We start from the raw sequence: 19,758 nt of genomic DNA, 5'->3' as shown, positions 1-19,758 counted from the left end.
ACACAAACCCCAGGGTGCCTCATTTATTGACGCTACAATTCCTTTGTCTGATGGTTGGGTTAAAAGAGTCAAGACAACACCATCCTCCACCACTCAACCAGCAGCAGCAGCAGCAGCAGCACGACGACCACCACCACCAAATCTAATGACCACCCCCACACTCCCACCCCCGCAAACGCTAATGATTCCAGAATCCTATCATTCTCTGCAGTTTTCTGTTCCAAGGTTTCTTACAGAGGTAATTTTTAACAACACATGAAGACTTCATTTTAAATATCTCCCCACTGCCCCCTCACTTCTCTGTAAGCTTGGAGCCCAACTGGAAATTAGGTTAAGGACTCCCTGTAGAAAGCAGGTGATAAGATGCATTTTTATTTAAAAAAATCTCCTGAGAAGCATTAAATGCCTAATGGTCGCAAAGATGGTAACTACTTTACAGACCCCAAGTAGTACTAGTTGTCAAATACAAGTTACAGCATAAAAACCTATAAACTTGCCAGTCGAAACGAGGTGACTGCTGTTAGTTTTCTGAAATGCTATTTAAGGGTGGGGAGAACCCTGGAAGCCTGCGTATGTTATGAATAACATTGATACTGAATTAATATTGACATGCCTTGCTTAGAAACCCAATTTAATCAATCATATTTTCCCCTGAACTTTAAATAAAATGCATTAGAGCTACACTTGACCAACACTTTTACAAACATTATGCCAAAACTCTAAGTATTGAATTGGCCCATTTTTTCCCTGACATTGGAACATTGATAAAAATTACTTTCATTGACTTGCAATTCCCAATATCTTAACTCTTTAAATTGTATTCCAGACACCACCAGCTTTTAAAGATGAAGATATAAAACATTTGTATAGATCCTTTTTGGTTTGGTAGCAATAAAATTAATAGGTGGCAATTTACTATTAACATTTAAATATTAGGTCGGGCAAAGGGTCAAACAAAAAAATTAAAAGCATTATTCGGATTTGTACCTACAGACACAGGAAAGCTGAGAGGAAAAACATCCCTAATGCCTAGTATATACATCATGTGGATTCTCCATGAACTAATTGAAATGATTTCTAATAAGCTTTTAAAAATCATACTGCACAGACTAAATTTGATAGAAATAAAGTTAAATTCATTTCCCTATGGATGTAGCTCTAACTCTACAGTCTCACAAAAGTGGCTACTAATAATTTAGTAAATCAATTTCCCCAAGTTTCTTCTATGCATACCTTTTCTCTCTGCTGTTATAAGGAATGTGCAAATATAAAAACACAAAAACAAGACAGAAAAAAAGCTAAATCACACATCAAACATTCTTAAAATGTTTGTTGTTGACTCGAATGATAGTGATCAAATTTAAATCCAAATCAATTAGCCACAAATCAATTTAGATCCACAAGGTCTCTCCCTTTCCCCTGAAAAGTCAGTCATGCTTATTTTTATTGCCTTAATGATGTGTAGTGCCACCATGTATCAGGATGATCAGAGACAACGTAGAAAAGGAAGGGGTAATCATGACCTGGGAGATGAATAGCTGACTTTGTGTAGATAAAATGGCAGCTTAGAATGCACCTAAATAAATGGTACACCTGGGACTATAAAATGGATAGACTATAAAGGATATTGTGAAAAAGCAATAAATACAAAATACTTTTAAATATTTGCCCCTGAGGATACCTGATTCCCCTCACCACCACCCCCCTTTTTTTTATCTTATATACAGAGTGGCTATGAAGCACGCATCCTTGTATAACATGGCTGAATTGTTAAGGCTGTTTGTATTGTGTTTTCTTTTGTGTACATTTCTTTAAAAATAGAGACAACCTGAAGTTCAAATCTAAAGCCTTGGTCATTTGAGACAATGCCAAAATATTATCCCTCTGGTTCAATAATTACATAGGATGGTTTGTTGTCCAATTTCTGACAATTTCCATGCCAAGGAAATAACCAGTACTATAATAGTGTTTGGGATTTTGTTTGGATAATTTTTTTGAGCCTTCATTTCTGTATTCTCTTTCTCCATTTCGGGTCGCTTCTACTGGCCTCTGCTCACACATGGTTGCTTCTACATCAGTGGTTACTCTCCATGACCAAATACGTGAAATGTAAAATCTGACAATTTATAATTAGATAATGTTTCTGATAGTATCAACTTCAGAAGCATTAATACAAATAACAAAGGAGTGCTTTTGATTTGAATCATTCTAATAATGACTATTTTTAAATGATGGTAATAACTTTGTAAATTTGCAAATATCGGTAACTCCATAAAATAGAAAATATTTTATAGAAAAAAATAAAGACTGTGAAAGGAAAAAGAGCTTTATTATTTCTGATGGGACAATACCTGTTTTAATTGCATATTTTAGAGTTGTCTGGCAATGCATCAAAATTTCCTCCAAATTTTGTGGTTGGTCTGCCAATTCCCAATTATACTCTTGAAGAAGCTCATTAGGGTAATGGAAATCAATCACTTTGGTTGATCTATCGAAACTTTTCACCACATACTGAAGTAAAATATCCATGACATCTTGCAGAAACGCCAAGGTAGGCCTTTCTCCATCACACGCTGGCAGCAGGTCTAAGGAATGGAATCAAAATGCCATGTTTTAATTTTACTATGAAAATATCCAGGCAAGGTCTTGATCTGGCAATTTCTCTTTGAACTGAGACTGTATGTTTAAAAAAATCTTCTGGAAACACAGAACATTTTCTTTAAAAGGGAGGCATTTTTCAAAGACGAAGGAACGAAAGTACGATTCCTCCCTCCCACCCTAAATGAATATCTTGTATTTCAATTCATTACTTATTGTTTGGTTTTGTTTAGAAAAAGAGTGTGCCTCCATTAAATTATTTCACAGGGGTTCGTCCTAAGTGTTATTTTTCAGTGAACCATCTTAAATGATTATGGAAATACTCCACGTCAGAAATGTCTGAGGAACGCCTTTGGCAAGCAAGGCAAAGTGGAACATACAATGTTAGGATCTTTGGCTTATTATGAAAGCCCGCTGTTTCCAAAGGGTGTGCGTGTGTGCGTGTGCGTGTGTGTGTGTGTGTGTGTGTGTGTGTGTGTGTTGTCGTGCGTATTTGGATGGCTGGGTGTGTAAGCGCAAGGGAGCAAAAGCGCAGGTCTCACGTGAATAGAATCGTTCGTCTGTGGAATCGCAGCTACAAATTACTCTTGCGATCTAAAGACCTAGAAAGTCATAGCAATTCTGACCTGAAGGCTGAGTTCCACCCGAGGTCTCAGCGGCACCAAAAAAGCCGACCTCGAGCTTCGCGCGCGCGGGCACCGCGGCGGCCACCAGTAGCCCCGACGGCGGTGCTGGCGAAAAAGCGCCGTGGCTGCAAGAGCCCCCTTGGAACGCGGGCACCCAGCGCCACCGTGGCGCAGGGGCCGAGATCGGTGCTCGGAGCCAGGGGCAGGACCAGCATGCTTCACTTTCAGCTGCAGGTTCTCGTAAGGTCCACCTCAGCCCTACACCTTCACGCCTGGGGTCCGGCTCCCGGCGCGGGTCCCTCTTGGCCGCGGTGGGCGGGGCAGTGGCTCTTGGGGACCCCGCGAGGCGCCTTTACCTGTTGCGTGTAGAAATGCATAGTTGACATCGGCTTTGGGACAGCTGCATGGCTTCTGGTTGCAGGCACAGGCGGCCTTCCGGGAGGTGGCCCGCGGGGACTCGCTCCCGCCGCTCTCAGCGGGCTTCTCGGCGTCTCCGTAGAGCAGAGCTGGGCAAGGACAAGGAGCGCGGACCTCGATCAGCTGCCCGCGCCGCCCGGCTCCCACGGCCCCGCCCATCCCGGGATAAGTAAGCCCAACTCCGCTGCTGGGGATGCGGAGCTGAGAAGGTAGCTTTGCCCCGCGGAACCCGAGGCGCCAGGCCCTGTCCGCCTCCCTGCCCTGGGCGCCCGCACTCACCGCACAGCTTGTTTCCGATGCCGCCGGTGAACTTCTGGGCCACCTGACACCAGGCTCTAGCTGTAAGGAAAGACAGGCAGGAGGACAGCGAGGAAGACAGAGAACAGCAAAAGGACGTCTGAAATTTCGCTCTATGTGAACAATGTTAATAAACCCAGGGTCCGGGAAGGGGCCGCCTGGGGCTCGGCACCGCGGGCAGGTGCGAGAGGTGCGCGGGAGCCTGGCAGCCCGGCCCGGCCCTCGTTTCACGGATTCTTTCCCCAAGGAGAAGCACACACCGCTCGCGACCCCTTGCACTTGCCTTCCAGGTGCCAGCAGGGTCAGGCAAACTCCCCTTCCTGCCTCTCTCGAGCGAGTTTTTCTAGACACCGAGCCTGTCCCTTTCTTCGCAGGCTCTCCTTCAGAATTCTCTCTCCTTTCCAATTTTTCCTTTCCCCACCGCGACTCTGTCCCTCTCCAGGTTCCAGACACCAAGATGGTGGCAGTGTTCCAGGCCCGCGGAATTCAGGGTCGAGGAGACCCTCTGATGGGACGGCTCTCCCAGACTTCGGCGAAAGGGCTCGGGATTCTTTGGGTGTATTCCCAGGGGATAATGGTCTCTTGGACCATCAGGGACCTACCCGGTGAGCAGGGCGAAGCCGCCGAAGTTTCCTGTTGCTGGTGGAAAACGTTCTTCGTCTTCCCGGGCCCCTCAAACCCCAGTATACCCGCAAAGCTCTCTTGCTGCAGGTTCCGATTCTCCTACCTGTGCCGGGGTTCTCGGGATCCCCGGAACCATCTTCAGACCCGAAGGACCAAAAGCCGGAGCCGGGAGAGGCCATCAGCGCAGCAAGACTGGAGCAGGTCACCTCCGAGCGCGAAGTGTCAGCGAGCTGCCTTCGTTCGGCTCGGTCGTGCGCGCGCGCGCGTGTGTGTGGCGGGAGGAGAGCACCGCGCAGGGACCTGCGCGGCCGCGAAGCAGAGGGTGGGTGTCACACAGGGACAGGAAACGAGCGTGTCTGCGTGTGTGCACGCGCGCGCGTTTGTGTTGGAGTTAGGGCTTTGAGATGTGGCAACGCTCTGAAAGCTGTGGAGGTTAAACAGGAAAGGGGACCGAAGGGTCCAAGCAGCCAGGACTTGGGAAAGCACGGAGCGCCCGAGTGATTTTGAAGGCGAGGGAGGCCAATAGGGATGGATGAGGGGGCGGCGGAGGGAAAAATGGGAGAGGGAGGGAGCTGAATCGTGAGGGTGCGAGACAGGCAGTGAGCTCCAGCCGGAGTCAGAGTGAGTGGGTGGGAGGCGTGCAGGCGAGCCCCAGCAAAGCGCGAGGCGGGAGCGTGCGGCCGCCCGCGAGGGCTCGGGTGCGCTGTCCAGGGTGCTAACGCTGCCGACTGCGCGCTGGCCTCAGCGAGGGTTGGACCAGAGACTTAGGCGTGGCGGGAAGGGGGGCCGAAAGGAGTCTTATACACGCACCGATTGGCGTATTGTTTGCGGTCTGGCTCCCGCTGCAGGGAAAGAAGCACGGTCCCCGCACCGCCCTCCTTTAAGGAGAATGCGGAGGTCGCTGTGACCTCGGGAGCTCGAGCGCCAGTGCTGGAATCAGGAGCAGCTCTCGAGCTTGGGGAGGGGACGGCGGGGGAAGGGATGGCAGGGGAAGAGCGCCCACGCGCTGATGGGCTCATTTCAGGTCCTTAGTAGCGCCTAATGCCTGCCTACTGAGTTGCGCGATCCCGGGGGCCGCACCAGTCCTGCACTTCGGAGGGCGCGGTCGCTGGTCCCACGTCCAGGTGGGAAGACTGACGGCTGGGGCGAAAAGACTGCTGATTGAAACAATTAAAAAACGAACGGAAACTTCTTGGAAGGGGGCGGGGAAGAGCAGCTAGAATGTGCAGGATTGACGGCTATGGGAACGGGTCATTTGGTGACCTTGGCCCGTGGAGGCATGGAAGGGCCGCTTAAGTGTGTTGGGAATCGGTATGTGCGTGGGAAGAGTGCACAGTTTCCAACTAAGCAATCTTAGCTTTCCAAATCGCAGGCGGAATGAAAGCATCGCCTGATGGGTCCTCGTTCTAGCTGGCCACAAATCAATGACCACCCCCCACTTCCTGCCCCCCCCCCCCAGAGAATCTTCAGGATAGCGTTGGGGGTGGAGGGAGATGAGTTACCTCTGTGGCTGGGTGAGAAAGGGGTTTCTTATTTCCTGAGAAAGTTAGAGTCTTTCCTCTCTTACAATTTCCTTTCTCTAAAAGAAGTTAAACAAAGGGAGGGAGCCATGAGAATTCAGGGCCCTCTGAGTTCGCGCTGCTTTCACCTGGAAGTCAAGAGCAGCGTTCCGCACACCTGGCGGCTCCTGGGCAGGTGGAGAGGGCGAGGAGGACCGGGGGAGACAGGACCTGTCTCCCTCGGCGAACATTCCTGGTGTACTGCATCCCTTGGGCGAGCGCTTTTCATTTCTATTGTGTGCCGGGCACTCTTTCTCTGACCTCTTGAACAAGTCACCCAACGCTGCTGTGAAAGCAGAGACCCACAGATCTTCTGTCTTGGCTACCACCCCTCGACCCTGGCTTAGAAAGGGCGTTGTGGGGCCCAGGGTGGCCGCGTGCAAGCCCAAGTCCTGTGTCCCCAGGCACGTGGGGGCCTGGTCCTCTCCACAAAGCTTTGTCTTCTTCCCACGTGTCCGAGCCGGGAGAAGCCATTGGATCTGCCCGGTGGTTGCCCGGTCAAGGCTGGGGTGGGGGTGAGGGGGGCACAGGGAAGGACGCTGGGCCAGCTGTGTCGAAAAGCCAGCACGAGGCTGCGGGTGCGCGGTGGGCACCAAGCCAGGTCTCAGTACAACTCCGGTTTCCAGCAGTCCTGGCTCCAAAGCTCCTGGTGTGTAAAGACTCGGTGGTTCCGCTGTCTGCGCCGCGGGCAGGGCAGCTCCTCAACTCTTGCTCCAGCCTTGGAGATAAGCATCGGAGAGACGGTTCTTTGTTTAAATCCACGCCAAATCTTAACACGTTTCGCTTCAAGCCAGCAGAAGCTTCACGTGGCAGAACTTTTCTACTATTGGATGAATGGTCAAAAACATAAAGGTTCTTTAAGGCAAGCGTTTAAAACACACACAAGCCCCGAAGAAAGAAACGGGTTAAATAAAACACGAGGAAGGTAAAAACCACAACTCCTGGAATTAAAGGATTTAAAAAAAAAACTCGACTTAAAATGCTACTGTTTAAACTCCATTGAACCCCGCAGCTCCGGAGCACTTTGACTGTAAAGGTGGCTTTTACGTTTTTTATTTAACACCCGATACTTCAGATGCATAAGGGATCTGATTTGTCCTTCCTGATCGCCGTCCTCCTTAGATGGCAATTTGCTTTTATAAAGACTTTTATTTCGCAAAAGAGCCCACCCCCTTCAACCCCTCCTTTGTCGCGCTTGGGGTTGGAGATAACAAAAGAGCTCAGGGAGGTAATAATTACAGTCATTAGTTCACAAAGGAGGCAGCCACCGAATGGGAAGGCGAGGCGGGCCAGCGCTGGGGAAACGCTTTTCAAGGCCCTTCCTCTAAAAGAGGCGAGAGACCCACGTCCCGGGCCACCCGCTGGGCCAGCTTCTTTGGTTGACCTATTTCCTGTCCGTCTGTGGTTTACACAGAGAACTCGTTGCAGGCCTGCCAAAGAACAGTTGATATAAGTTTTCCCTTGTGTCCTCGCAAGTGCTTAAATGTCGAAGGACAGAGAAAAAAGGGAGATGGAAAGAAAGAGAAAGAAAAAGAAGAGAAAAATACAAAAGACAAAAGGAAAACAAAAACATTGCACCCTTTCACCAAACGTTTGCCATTCTCTTTTCCGGTCCCACATTAAAAAGGGGAGGAGGGAGGTTAGGGAGGGGGCCAGTTGCCCCTCTTTCCAGCAACGGAAGGGCCGGGCTGCCCGGGGTCTGGTCTGTGGGGGCCACTCCAGAAGCCGGGATTGACGAAGGAGCCTGGTAGAAAGCACGGCTTTAACCAACCCCCCACCCCCACCCCAGGGCCTCCGGGTGGTGGCTGTACTGGTGGGTAGGATTGGAGGGGGCCCGGCCATATCCAGCTACAGATATCCCTCCCTCCCCAACCCACCAGTGAAGCGTGCCCTGCAGCGCTGGTTTTGTGGGAGCCTGGGCCAGGCCCAGACCTGCCGTCAGCTACAGCTGCGCCATTGGTCCACTCAGCCAGGGTGGCTTCTCCATCCGGGTTCCAACCCTGGGCGGAGGCGGCGGCGCGAACCCAGGGTAAGAGCAGGTCCTAGAACGCACTTGGCCTTGGAGCTCAGCCCTGCCACGCGGGCGGGTATCATTTGTAAAATGAAGAGTTTGTTCGAGTCATCTCCGGGGACCTTTCGGTGTCAACTCTTTGGGTTGTAGAGAACCTTACAGTCAGGTGTGCCAGGGGCACAACAAAGGTTATCAGCCGGCCTTAGGCTCCGGCACCTTCTCCTGAATATTTCCCCAAAGTCTCCTGGGTCTGGGTCGTGGGTGTAGGAGCTGGGGACACTGCCAGAGGGGATAAGCCACATCTCAGCCAGAACCCTTCTTCTAATTCAATCGTCAGTGAAACATCACGCCACCCTTCCTTACCGAGTAGAGATGTTAAACAAAGTGTCAATTTCATAGCAGAGCTGAACCGGGCTTTTTTTTTTTTTTAAATAAAAATTTTTTACTGGGAAACAGTGTGTTTCTCCAGGACTCATCAGCTCCAAGTCAAGTAGTTGTTTCAATCTAGTTGTGGAGGGCGTTTTACCAGGAACCATCAGTTTCAAGTCAAGTAGTTGTTTCAACCTAGTTGTGGAGGCAGCAGCTCCGCAGCCCATGCGGGAATTGAACTTGGTGTGATGAGCCTGTGTTCTAACCACCTGAGCTAACCAGCCGCCCCAGAACCTGGCTTTTTAAAATTAGAGGCATCAACCCAGGAATGCAAACTTCTGCCCACCCACTGCTCTCCCCTTCCACCTTAAAACCACCAAAATTCAGAGCAGCAGAGACTGTCTCAAATCTGCAGACTAAAAAAATCTTACAGTTCACTCAGTAGCGGACCAAATTTTATCGGCGGGCCCAACGGAAGCCACACTGGGAAAACTCTGTGTGTGTGTGTGTGTGTATGGTGTTGAGAGATTTGGAGATTTGTCTGGAGGCCACGTTTGTGTCGCAAGTAAGGGATTTCATCATCGTATGTTCGTTTGGGGTGGCTGTGTGTGTGGGTGTTGTTCACTAATGGAGACAAAAGGCATCTCTCCCCTCCGTAGTCTTCCTCACTGCACAGCAGGGCCGCAGGAGCTGGGACCCAAAGGCGAACATAGCGGACCAGCCCTGAAAGCCACGGACTTTCCAAGGCACTTCTTTTATTTAGTAACATTAATGACCAAGGGAAGGGAAAGAGCGACTCTGACGTGAAGTTCATCTTCACAGCCCCCCGTCTGCAGCCTCGCGCTTCTCCCACCCTGGCTGTATTCCGTTCTCACAGGCTCAGCCCTATCCCCAACTGTCCCGCGAGCCTGAGAGAGGCTTTTCCATGAAAGAAGCTTCGAAGTCTCCCAAAATGAGAGATGAGGGGTCAGCGAGAGCTCAGGTGCAGTCGGGTCCCCAGGAGTCGCAAACATATAAACAACGCGATACATGGGGTGGGGGCAAGTACAGGGATGGCCCAACTGGCGGGCTGGTGGGAGTGGAGGGTGCAGCGCAGCGAGGCGGCATCCGAAAGGCTTCCAGGTCTCCGCCTCCCGAACTCGAAAAGCTGGCCCGGGCACACGAAGGGGGAGCGCTGTGAGCGGCCCCTGCCAAGGTCAGGGGCCGCTTCAGCGCCTGGTGCTGCCAGGGCCTGAGGGTCTCCGCTTTGCTCTTGCACCCCGCAGTCTCGGGCACATCCCCGTGGCCGCGGCCGCCAGGCAGCGGGGCTACACCTGCTGGACTAGGCGCCGGCGCTGAGAGGTTTTGCGCAGGAGCCTTCTGTAGTCGTAGGGGTTGGCTGTCGGCCCGTGCTCCTCCTCCTCCGGGTTCTCCGCCGCCCAGCACCTGCAAGCGAGACCCAGGGTCGGGGCGTCAGCAGCGCCACGGTGCGCAGCGCGTCCCCGCCCACCCAGAGTTAGTCGTCTTCCCCACACCTCCCACCGTCTGCGAGCATTTGAGAACGGCACATTCGAAACACCAGGATAGTGGCCAAACGGATCTGCGACCGTTTTTCTCAGCAGGTTTTGACAACTCCTCTGAGCAGAGTAGCAGCAGGGCTGGTGGAATCAGGTGTCTCTGTGGTTCGATGACAGCTAAGTAAAGCGTCAGGTTTAGCTCAGAAAGGTGAGCTTCGTTTGGTTTGAAATAACTCACAAACAAGAAATGCTTATTTTACTTGTCTAGTAGACAACCATAATTTTATATTTTTAAACTGCTCCAATGTTTCTGAAATGCCCCCCCCCAAATAAATCTGACCAATCACCCCGTTATTGACACAGTTGCTGTGGGCCCTGTCAGCTTTTTCAATATTTCAATGTTTTCAATGACCCTGTAGGGCTAAATTTCCTAGTCTCACTGCTGGGAAATCCTGCCAATGTTTACCTCTGGATTCTGCAGATGCCCGGGGTACTACCTCAGGTAGTGGGGTACTATTATACCTCGAATGCAGGTACATAGATTCATCCAATTGTTCAAGGAACGTCCATTAAGTACCAGCCGCCAGTGCAGGTGATGGGTGAACAAAGTCCCTGCTCTCATGGAGTTTATCATCTAGTATGGGAGAGGCCCACAGACAGCTTTTAATACACCGGATGGTGAGAGGTGTTAGACAAATAAAGCAGGCTGAAGGGGAGAGTGATGGGGTGAGTGTGTCTGTGTGTACAATTTCATAGCGGGTGACCAGGAAAGGCCTCCCTGATGAAGTGACATGGGAGGAGAGAGCTGCAGGAAGGGAAGGAGTGAGCCAGGAGAGCTCTTAGGGAAGGGGGTCATTCCTGGTCAAACAGCACAAAGGCCCCAAGACTACAGTGTGTGTATTTTTGTTCAGGGAGCAATGAGGAGACCACTGTGGGGTAAATGGAGTAAGTGAGCGGGGAGAATACCAAGGCATGAGACAGGCGGAATGAGGGGATAGAGTGGCAGATAATTTGGTGCTTGGAGACCATGGCAAGAACTTAAATGTTACTTACAGTGAGAGAGACACTGGAGAGTTCTGAGCAGAGGAACGATTCATAAAAGGACCTGGCTGCCAGAGTGGAAGGAGGGAGGCCCGTTAAGAGACACTGTCACAGCCCAAGCAAGACAGATAATGGCTTGTTCTAGGCTTGCAGAGGAGGTAAGAAGTGATCAGATTCTGGTCACAACTTGGCATGTATAATAGAACTGAAAGTTTGCTGATGGATTGGGTGTGGGCTGTAAAAGAAAGGAATAAAAAATGTCTCCAAGATTTTTGGCTTAAACAACTGGAAGGATGGCGTTGCCATTTGAGATGGGGATCTCTGTAGGAGGAGCAAATTTTTTTTTGGGTGGAGGGGGTAAGATTTTGGTTTTGACTATGCTAAGTTTACTTATTAGATATCCAAGAGGAGATACTGAATAGGCAGTTGGGTATATAAGCCCTGATCTAGGTTCGAGATTTCACTTCAGGAATTTTAAGTAAGTAGATGAAACTGAAGGTCATGACAGTACGTGCTGATAAAGCAGAGGACCAGGACACTCCAATGGTGAGAGGTGAGTGAAATGAGGAGGAAGCAGCAAAGGAGAATGAGAAGGTAGGTGAGGTAGGGGGCAAACCGAGTGAAGTCACATCCTGGAGACACATGTTTAAATAAAAAATGAGTAATTATAAAGAAAAAAATGTCAAATGCTCCTGACAGGGTGAGATAAGGATTGAGAATAGATCATGGAATATGGCAAAATGGAGGTGACTGGTAGCCTTGGCAGGGCAATTTCAGTGGAGTTGTGGGAATGGAAACTTGAGTGAAGTGGCTCAAGAGAGAGTGGGAAGAGGGTTCACGGAGAAGGGGATTGAATTATTACTCTTTTAATCATGAAGAAGGGGATTGAGTCAAGGGTGTTTTTTACAATGGGTCCAAGCATCATGTTCACGGATTGTCAGAAATGATGCTGCAAAGAGAACACACATTCAAGAGGCAGAGCAGAGAGAGGACAATTGCAGGACAATCTTCTTGAGTCGATGGAAGGCGCTGGATTCAGTGCACAAAAGGAAGGTTTGGCCTTAGCGAGGAGGACAGCCCTCCATGGAAAACTGAGGGAAGTGGTATATGGGTAAGTGGTAGATTTGGTGGTGGGAGCATGTGTCTATTCTCTGCTATTGTTTTCTCAGTAAAATAGGAAAAAAGGTTGGCAGGTGAGAGAGAGGAGGAAGTCTGAAGGAGTGGACTGGGAAAGTGGGATAATGGATTTTTTAGAGAAATGTAATATTATAAAATTACACCAAGGGCCTGCCTAAAGTTTGTGGTCATAAATTTTAAGTGAGAATAGACTGTGTTTTGCTCTAGCCATGTTCAGCTATATAGGTGGAGGTACTGACTAGGTAAGAATTTGGGTTTATCCAGCACAGGGGTTTACCAGGTAAATATAACTGAGGGAGAAAGAGGCAAGGTCACTGATAATATGCAGATGCATGAAAATAATGAAAGGCTAGAATGGAAAGGCTAGAATTTGCCTGCAGATGGAATATGCTTTTATTCTAGTCCATTCTGAATAGAAAATTTTAAAAAAATCATTGGGATGATCTTTCAGGGCACCCTGAGCTCAGTGGGTACTTGTCAGGGACAATCTTTGTGTTGCATCATGATGGGCCTCTATGGGGAGGATCTTGGGTAACAGACTTGAATTCTCATACCTGTTCATCTCATTTCTGGTGTAAGAATATTGAGAACCAGCCATCTGCTAGATACATCACACACATTACCTTTAATTCTAAGGACAACATGGTAAGTCCTTACTTCTTATACTCAGTATGCAGATGAGGAAATTCTAGTTGATACAAGTAGTGGGGAGTGGAGGGGGGCGGGAATTCACACCCAGGTCTAGAGCACTCAGACCTCATAGTTTCCCCACTGCATGTCTCTGTTCTTTTCTGTTGTTGCTTTTTTAATGATTGTCCTATCCCTTAGCTGAGGCACTCTTGTTCCATTTTATTCCCCCCTTTCCCTTCTGTCCTCCCTTTATCTTCTTGCCATAACTAAAATCTGGCTATGCCTTAAATACCCCACATCACTATTGTTCAACAGAGACCTCATCAAGTCTCATCTTAGGAGGAGGCGAGGAAACATCAGTTCTCCTGTTGCTCGCTAATGCCATTCCCTAATCACTGACTACCTGCCACCACTTTTATTCATTTAAAATGCACAAGACACTTAACTCATCATTGATTCTCAAATCTACTCACCTTTGTGGGTGATATGTGTGTATGTGTGTGTGTGTGTGTGTGTGTGTGTGTGTGTGTGTGTGTATAAGTAATACATAGACTATATTGTCAGAATAATATATTGTACTTATTTATATACTATATTATATAAAACATATTTATATATTATAAATGTATATAATATAAAATTATTATATAATAAATAATTTAATATATAATAAGATATACATTCTTTCTGCAGTAACATGATCCAACATACAGTTTAGCCCCAAGTTTCTCCAATTGTCCCCAAATGTCCTTTAGAGCTGATTTTCTGGGTTATTTTCATTTTATTTTTTAAATTTAGGATCCTATCAAGGTTTACCTAGTGCATTTGAGTGTTTTGTCTCTTTAATCTTCCTTAGTTTAGAAAAATCCCTTCTTGGAGTCACCTTGTTCAGCTTTATTAGATCAATATACTTTCTCTCCAGAGTCAAGTCCGTTGGATATAATGATTACATCTCATGCACCAATGTATCCACCCCTTCCTCAAACACCCGGCAGGGTGCTTTGCTTAAAGAGGTGATATATAATGGTTAGGGTCATCCACTTTAGACTCAAGAGGCCTGTATTCAAATTCTGGCTCCATCACTTATTATCTAGGTGAGTATTTGCAGTCATTAAACTTTGTAGACTTAGCCTCCTCATCTATAAAATGGGGCAATAATAGTAACTGCCTCACAAGGTTGCTGTGCAGTTAATGAGATCATGGTCATTCTGTTTAGCACAAGGTAAGCACTCAACCAATGCTAGCTAGCTTGTAGCTTTCTTATTCTAGTGAACACTAACTACACATCCATAGACACCACTGAGTACAAAGCAGTACATCAGGGATGTAACACGTGTGTCTGCTGGTGGGGGAAGGAAGAGAATATACTGGAGAGAAGGCAGACTGGCTTGTTAAAATAAGAAACAGGTAAGTCAGTGAAATGTAATTTGAGCAGGGAGTGGAAAAGCTTAGATCTTTGGTTCACTAACTCGAAGTGTGACTTTGGACAAATCACTTGATATTCTTCTGTATAGAACTCTTTGGTTAGACTGGAACATCTCTAAGCTCCAACATGTTACAGTTTTTGATCCCAAGATTAAAGAATGCATCTTCTGCTGGTGATCCAAGATAGTGAAGTAGGTAAACATTGTGCCTGCTTCCTTCCGTGAACACATTAAAATGACAACTAAATCATAGAACAACAAACCTGGAGAACCATCTGAAGTCTAGCTGAACAGAAGCTTTATAACTAAAGATATAAATAAGAAGCCATGGTGAGACTGGTAGGAGGAGGGGAGATGTGAAATGCCTCCAGGTTTAGCACAGGCAGCGAACAACCATGGATTGCTTTGTAGCTCCTACCAGGTAGTCTCTGGACAGTCACAGGCAGTGGGTGACCTGGGCCTGCACCGGAGCCCCTCACAAGAGGCCCCAAATCAAGATACTCGGAGGTTGGCTTCAGACCACAGCAGAGCACCACCCAATTAGCCCCACAAGTGGTACCCCAAAGGGCCGCCTCAACAGACAGCAGAGCCTGCTGGGGCAAATCTGCTCTTTGTGGTAAGCCCTCAGCAAGGCAGCCCATAAGCTATGGACGTGGCCAAACCCCACAGCCAATCACCTTGATGGTCAACCCCACCCACTGAAATGCCAACAGCAATCAAGGCTCAGCTATAAAAGGAGGGCTCACACAACCCACGCAGGGACACTCCTGGAGCACCCAGTGCAGGTGACCAGGGAGACTGTACCACTGGGCCTTACAGGATGCCTACTACATAAGGCCACCCAGCAAGACTGGGAGATGTAGCAGGTCTACCTAATACATAGAAACAAACACAGAGAGGCAGCCAAAATGAGGAGACAAAGAAATACATCCCTAATGAAGGAATAGGAGAAAACTCCAGAAGAAGAGCTAAACAAAATAGAGGTGAGCAGCCTACCAGATACAGAGTTCAAAACAATGGTTATCAGGATGCTCAAGGAACTTAATGGGAACTTCAACAGAGAGAAAGCAAACATAAAAAAGGACATAGAAACCATGAAAAAAGAACCAGTCAGAAGTGAAGAATACAATAACTGAAATGAGGAATGCACTAGAAGGAATCACCAGCAGACTAGATGAAGCAGAGGATTGGATCAGTGATTTGGAAGACAAGATAGTAGAAAACACCCAATCAGAACAGCAAAAAGAAAAAGAGTCCAAAAAAGATAGTTAAGAGACTTCTAGGACAACATCAAGTGTAACAACATTCACATGATAGGGTACCAGAAGGAGAAGAGACAAAGCAAGGGATTGAGAACATATTTCAAGAAATAATGATCACTGCAGTGTACACCTAAAGCTGAAGCTGAATAATAATGAATGTCAACTATAATTTTATATATATATATATATATATATATATATATATATATATTCACAGAATGTGGAGTACAGTATAGGGAATAATCAGTAAAATTTTAACAGCTATATATGATGTCAGAGGGGTAGTAGATTGGGGGAGGGGGTTATCATTTTGTGAGGGGCATAAATGTCTAACTATTACATTGTTTTGTACACCTGAAACTAAAAAAACAAAAAACAAAACAAAAATAATGACTGAAGACTTTCCTAACCTGGTGAAGGAAATAGACACACAAGTCCAGGTAGCACCGAGAGTACCAACCAAGATGAACCCAAACAGGCCCACACAAAGACACATTATAGTTAGGATGGCAAAGGTTATTAAAGACAAAGAGAATATCCTAAAAGCAGCAACAGAAAGGCAACTAGTAGCTTACAAGGGAGCTCCCATAAGATTGTCAAGTGATTTCTCCACAGAAACTTTGCAGGTCAGAAGGGATTGGCACAAAATATTCAATGTGATGAAAAGCAAGGACCTAAAATGAAGATTACTCTACCCAGTAAGGCTATCATTTACAATCAAAGGACAGGTAAAGAGCTTCCCAGACAAGAAAAAGCTAAAGGAGTTCATCACCACCAAACCAGTATTACAAGAAATCTTAGAGGGACTTCTTTAAGACCAAAAAAAAAAAAAATCAAAATTATGAATACTCAAATTGCAACAGCTACATATCTATCAACAATTACTTTAAATGTAAACAAATTAAATGCTCCAATCACAAGACATAGGAGGGCTGAATGGATAAGAAAATAAAACCCTTATATATTCATATGCTGTCTACAAGAGACTCACTTTAGATTGAAAGACACCCACACAGATGGAAAGTAAAGGAATGGAAAAAGTTATTTCATGAAAATGGAAATGAAAAAAACCCCAAAAAAGCTGAGTTAGCAATACTTACACCCGACAAAATAGACTTTAAAACAAAGGCTATAACAAGAGACAAAGAAGGACCCAGTAACCCCACTTCTGGGTATTTACCTGAAGAAACCCAAAACACGACTTTGAGGGGACATGTGCATTGATATGTTAATTGCAGCATTGTTTACGATGGCCAAGATGTGGAGGCAGCCTGGGTCAATGGAAGAATGGATAAAGAGGAGGTTGTACATATATAAAATGGAATATTGCTAGGCCGTGGAAGGGAATGGGTTCTGTCCATCTGTGGTAGCATGGATGGACCTGGAGGGTATTGTGCTGAGTGAAGTATGTCAGACAGTGAAAGACAGATGCAAAGTGATTTTGCTTATATGTGGAATATAAAGAACAAAGTAAACAAAAAATAACCAGAAACAAACTCACAGATAGAGAAAACATTTTGATAGTTGCCAGATGGAAGGGGGGTTGAGTGTGTGGGTGAAAAAAGGGTAAGGGATTAAGAAAAGTACAAATTAGTGATGGGGATGTAGGGTGTAGCATAAGGAATATAGTCAACAATATTGTAATAACTATGTATGGTGTCAGATGGGTACTAGATTTGTTGGGGTGATAGATAGGAGGGAATTGGGGGCAGGGTGAAGAAGGTGAAGGGATTAAGGACAAATTGGTAGTTACAAAATAGTCATGGGGATGTAAAGTAAAGCACAGAGAATATAATAAATGATATAGTAGTAACTAAGTATAGTGCTAGGTGGGTACTAGACTAGTCGGGGGAATCACTTCTTAAATTATACAAATGTCTAACGACTATGCTGTACACCTGAAGTTAATGTAAAATAACACTGAATGTCAACTGTAATTGAAAAACTAAAGGGGGAAAGGTAAAGGGAAATAAGAGGTTCAAATTTCCAGGCATAAAACAAATAAGTCATGGGGATGTAATGTATAGCATGGGGAGTATAGTGAATAACATTGTGATAGTGTGGTATGGCGTCAGATGATTGCTGGACTTATCATGGTGATCACTTCCTTAGGTATATAAAAGTTGAATAACTATGGTGTACCCCTGAAACTAATATAATATTGTATGTTAGCTATATTTTTAATAAAAATCTTTAAAAAAACTCTGTACCCTCCCAAAAAAATACATCTTCTTTTGGGTACAGGAGGAAGAAATCATAGTTCAGGTAGATTCTGGAAAAGCAAATAAAGACGGCAATAGCCACCTTTATGGACCACTTCCCCGATGACACGTCTGGTGTTAAGCACCTCACATACATTATTTCATTTAATCTCTAGACAACATGCTTAGGCAATTATTAGTAAATCATTTTGCAGATGTGGAAACAGAAGCTTAGAGAGGTCTAGTAGCATGAGCAAGGTCACTCAACTACTAAGTGGCAGAATCAGGATCCAAATCTGACTCTAAAACCTCTTCTTTTAACCATTATGTCACATGGTAAAAGAGATGGGTGAGGGGGCCTGAGTGCCCTGGGCTGACAAGACATTTGCTTAGGATTCTGGAAAAAGAGCTTTTCACGGCCTGTCATTGATTCCATTTCTCTATACCACATTTCCATCTTATTATGTGCCTGCAATTTCAAAACTTCACGAAGAATTTTTGGGGAAAGAAAAAAAAATTTCCAAGGTAGTAAGTAAGCTAGAAATGGTTGAGTTACTTCATGTCAAAGTCCGTAGCAAAGTGAGAAATCAAATAAAAAGTACATATTTCTATGTGAATCTTTCTCTCAAATATTTCTTTTTGGTCTGACATCAGTAATTCTAAGAAATTACACAGTATAATTGAGAAACCAATAAGCGATTAGAATTACATTGGTTAGAACTTAACCAAAGATTTTGGATATAGTTTATTGTTTATAATTAGTATGGCCATAAATTTATCATCCAAACTGAGGCAGTTTTAAAGAGGAGTGTTATTAATGATTATACCAAGAAAACAAGTATAAACTGGGACTGTTTTAGAAAAACTGGGACATCTGATTACTCTACCTTGATACCTATGATTTTACTTTTAAACATGTCAATCAAGGGCACAATATTGAATTAGAATACTTTGTCATTAGGCATACATGAAACGACAGTGCTTCAGAAATGGAATTGTGAGCATAAAATTGAAAATGCTGTACTTCAACGTGTAGTTTATTACCTTTCATCAGCTTTGAAACATTGATTCTGGAGTTCTCTCTGTTGTCTGCATTCTCTTAAAATAGTGCTGTGTTCCTTTGGTCCAGAACGACTGGGCAAAAATTCCTTATAATAGAAATCTTCCAAGTCTAATAATTTTCCCTGACTGTAAAAAACACATACACACACCATTGTATTAACCGATCACTTTTACTTACAGGATACTTGCTTCCTTATTTTAAAGTTATTTACTATAATTTAGGAGTAACACATATGTGTCAAAGGAAGTAGGAGAAGTCTTGAAATGTGCAAAAGCTGTATATGCCATAAATTATTATAAAAAGAAAAACAAAACCCTTATCTCTTATCTTTAAGAGAGAATTAGCTGCTAATGAGGCTCTTCCTGGTTCTGTTGCGTTCGACTTGGCACAACATTAGTTGTTACTAGATAGTCATAATTACTGTGTTCCAGTTTGGCTAGTCTAGCTCAGGGTTCAAACAGACCCTCAGACCACTGTGAGGAAAGCTGACCTTTATGTACTGACACAGCACTTTCCAATTTTATCAGTCATCAGTACATCGATGACTGATACAATGTCTCATGATCTTACCTCACTTCCTTCACAGGTAATCGTCCGTCCTCCCCCTACCTGTTGGTCTTTAGGTAACTCATTTTTGAGCTAGATTTTAATTCCTGTACATGACATACACACGGGGGTGTCCTCAACCATTTTAATTCTTGGATCTCCTCTGACTACCGTTTTGGTGCCTGTGGTGCTCAGTATCTGCAGTTTGATAGGCCTTCATACAAGGTAAACAGGTACAGGTCTGGAAAACCACCAGGTATTACAGTGCTTCTGGGGCAACATGCTTTTCAAGTTACAGATACCAGTTTATAAATGAACTTTCAGAATGCTACACCGATTCATAAATTAGGGACTCTGTGTCCACTCATGCTTAACAGAAGAACCCTTAATGGTTGTTAGCACTGTCTGGAAATTAGAGGATTTGAAACAGTGGTAAAATATGAAAATAGTAAAGTAT

The 19,758-nt window shown here is 45.7% G+C and overlaps 2 protein-coding genes across 3 annotated transcripts in view; both read right to left on the bottom strand.

Annotated features, from left to right (window-relative positions):
• GAD2 (glutamate decarboxylase 2) overlaps nucleotides 1-5,264 on the bottom strand; it is a 73,796-nt gene extending 68,532 nt beyond the window's left edge. The window contains exons 1-4 of the mRNA XM_019630874.1: nucleotides 4,666-5,264; nucleotides 3,921-3,980; nucleotides 3,581-3,730; nucleotides 2,352-2,585 (exon numbers count right to left, since the gene is read on the bottom strand). Of these exons, the coding sequence (XP_019486419.1) occupies nucleotides 2,352-2,585; nucleotides 3,581-3,730; nucleotides 3,921-3,980; nucleotides 4,666-4,741 (520 nt within the window). The 5' untranslated portion in view covers nucleotides 4,742-5,264. The remainder of the gene's footprint in view (nucleotides 1-2,351; nucleotides 2,586-3,580; nucleotides 3,731-3,920; nucleotides 3,981-4,665) is intronic.
• A 3,995-nt stretch (nucleotides 5,265-9,259) lies between these two features.
• MYO3A (myosin IIIA) overlaps nucleotides 9,260-19,758 on the bottom strand; it is a 231,473-nt gene continuing 220,974 nt past the window's right edge. The window contains exons 34-35 of one of the 2 annotated variants that reach the window (XM_019630872.1): nucleotides 18,737-18,880; nucleotides 9,260-9,926 (exon numbers count right to left, since the gene is read on the bottom strand). In XM_019630872.1, coding sequence (XP_019486417.1) covers nucleotides 9,809-9,926; nucleotides 18,737-18,880 — 262 coding nt within the window. In that variant the 3' untranslated portion in view covers nucleotides 9,260-9,808. The remainder of the gene's footprint in view (nucleotides 9,927-18,736; nucleotides 18,881-19,758) is intronic. The other variant, XM_019630873.1, reaches the window with a different exon arrangement.

The sequence above is a fragment of the Hipposideros armiger genome, unplaced genomic scaffold (genome assembly GCF_001890085.2).
Source record: "Hipposideros armiger isolate ML-2016 unplaced genomic scaffold, ASM189008v1 scaffold_962, whole genome shotgun sequence".
NCBI classification, from domain to species: Eukaryota; Metazoa; Chordata; class Mammalia; order Chiroptera; family Hipposideridae; genus Hipposideros; species Hipposideros armiger.
The sequence above is the reverse complement of the archived record's forward strand: the minus strand, read 5'-3'. Positions and strand labels throughout refer to the sequence as shown.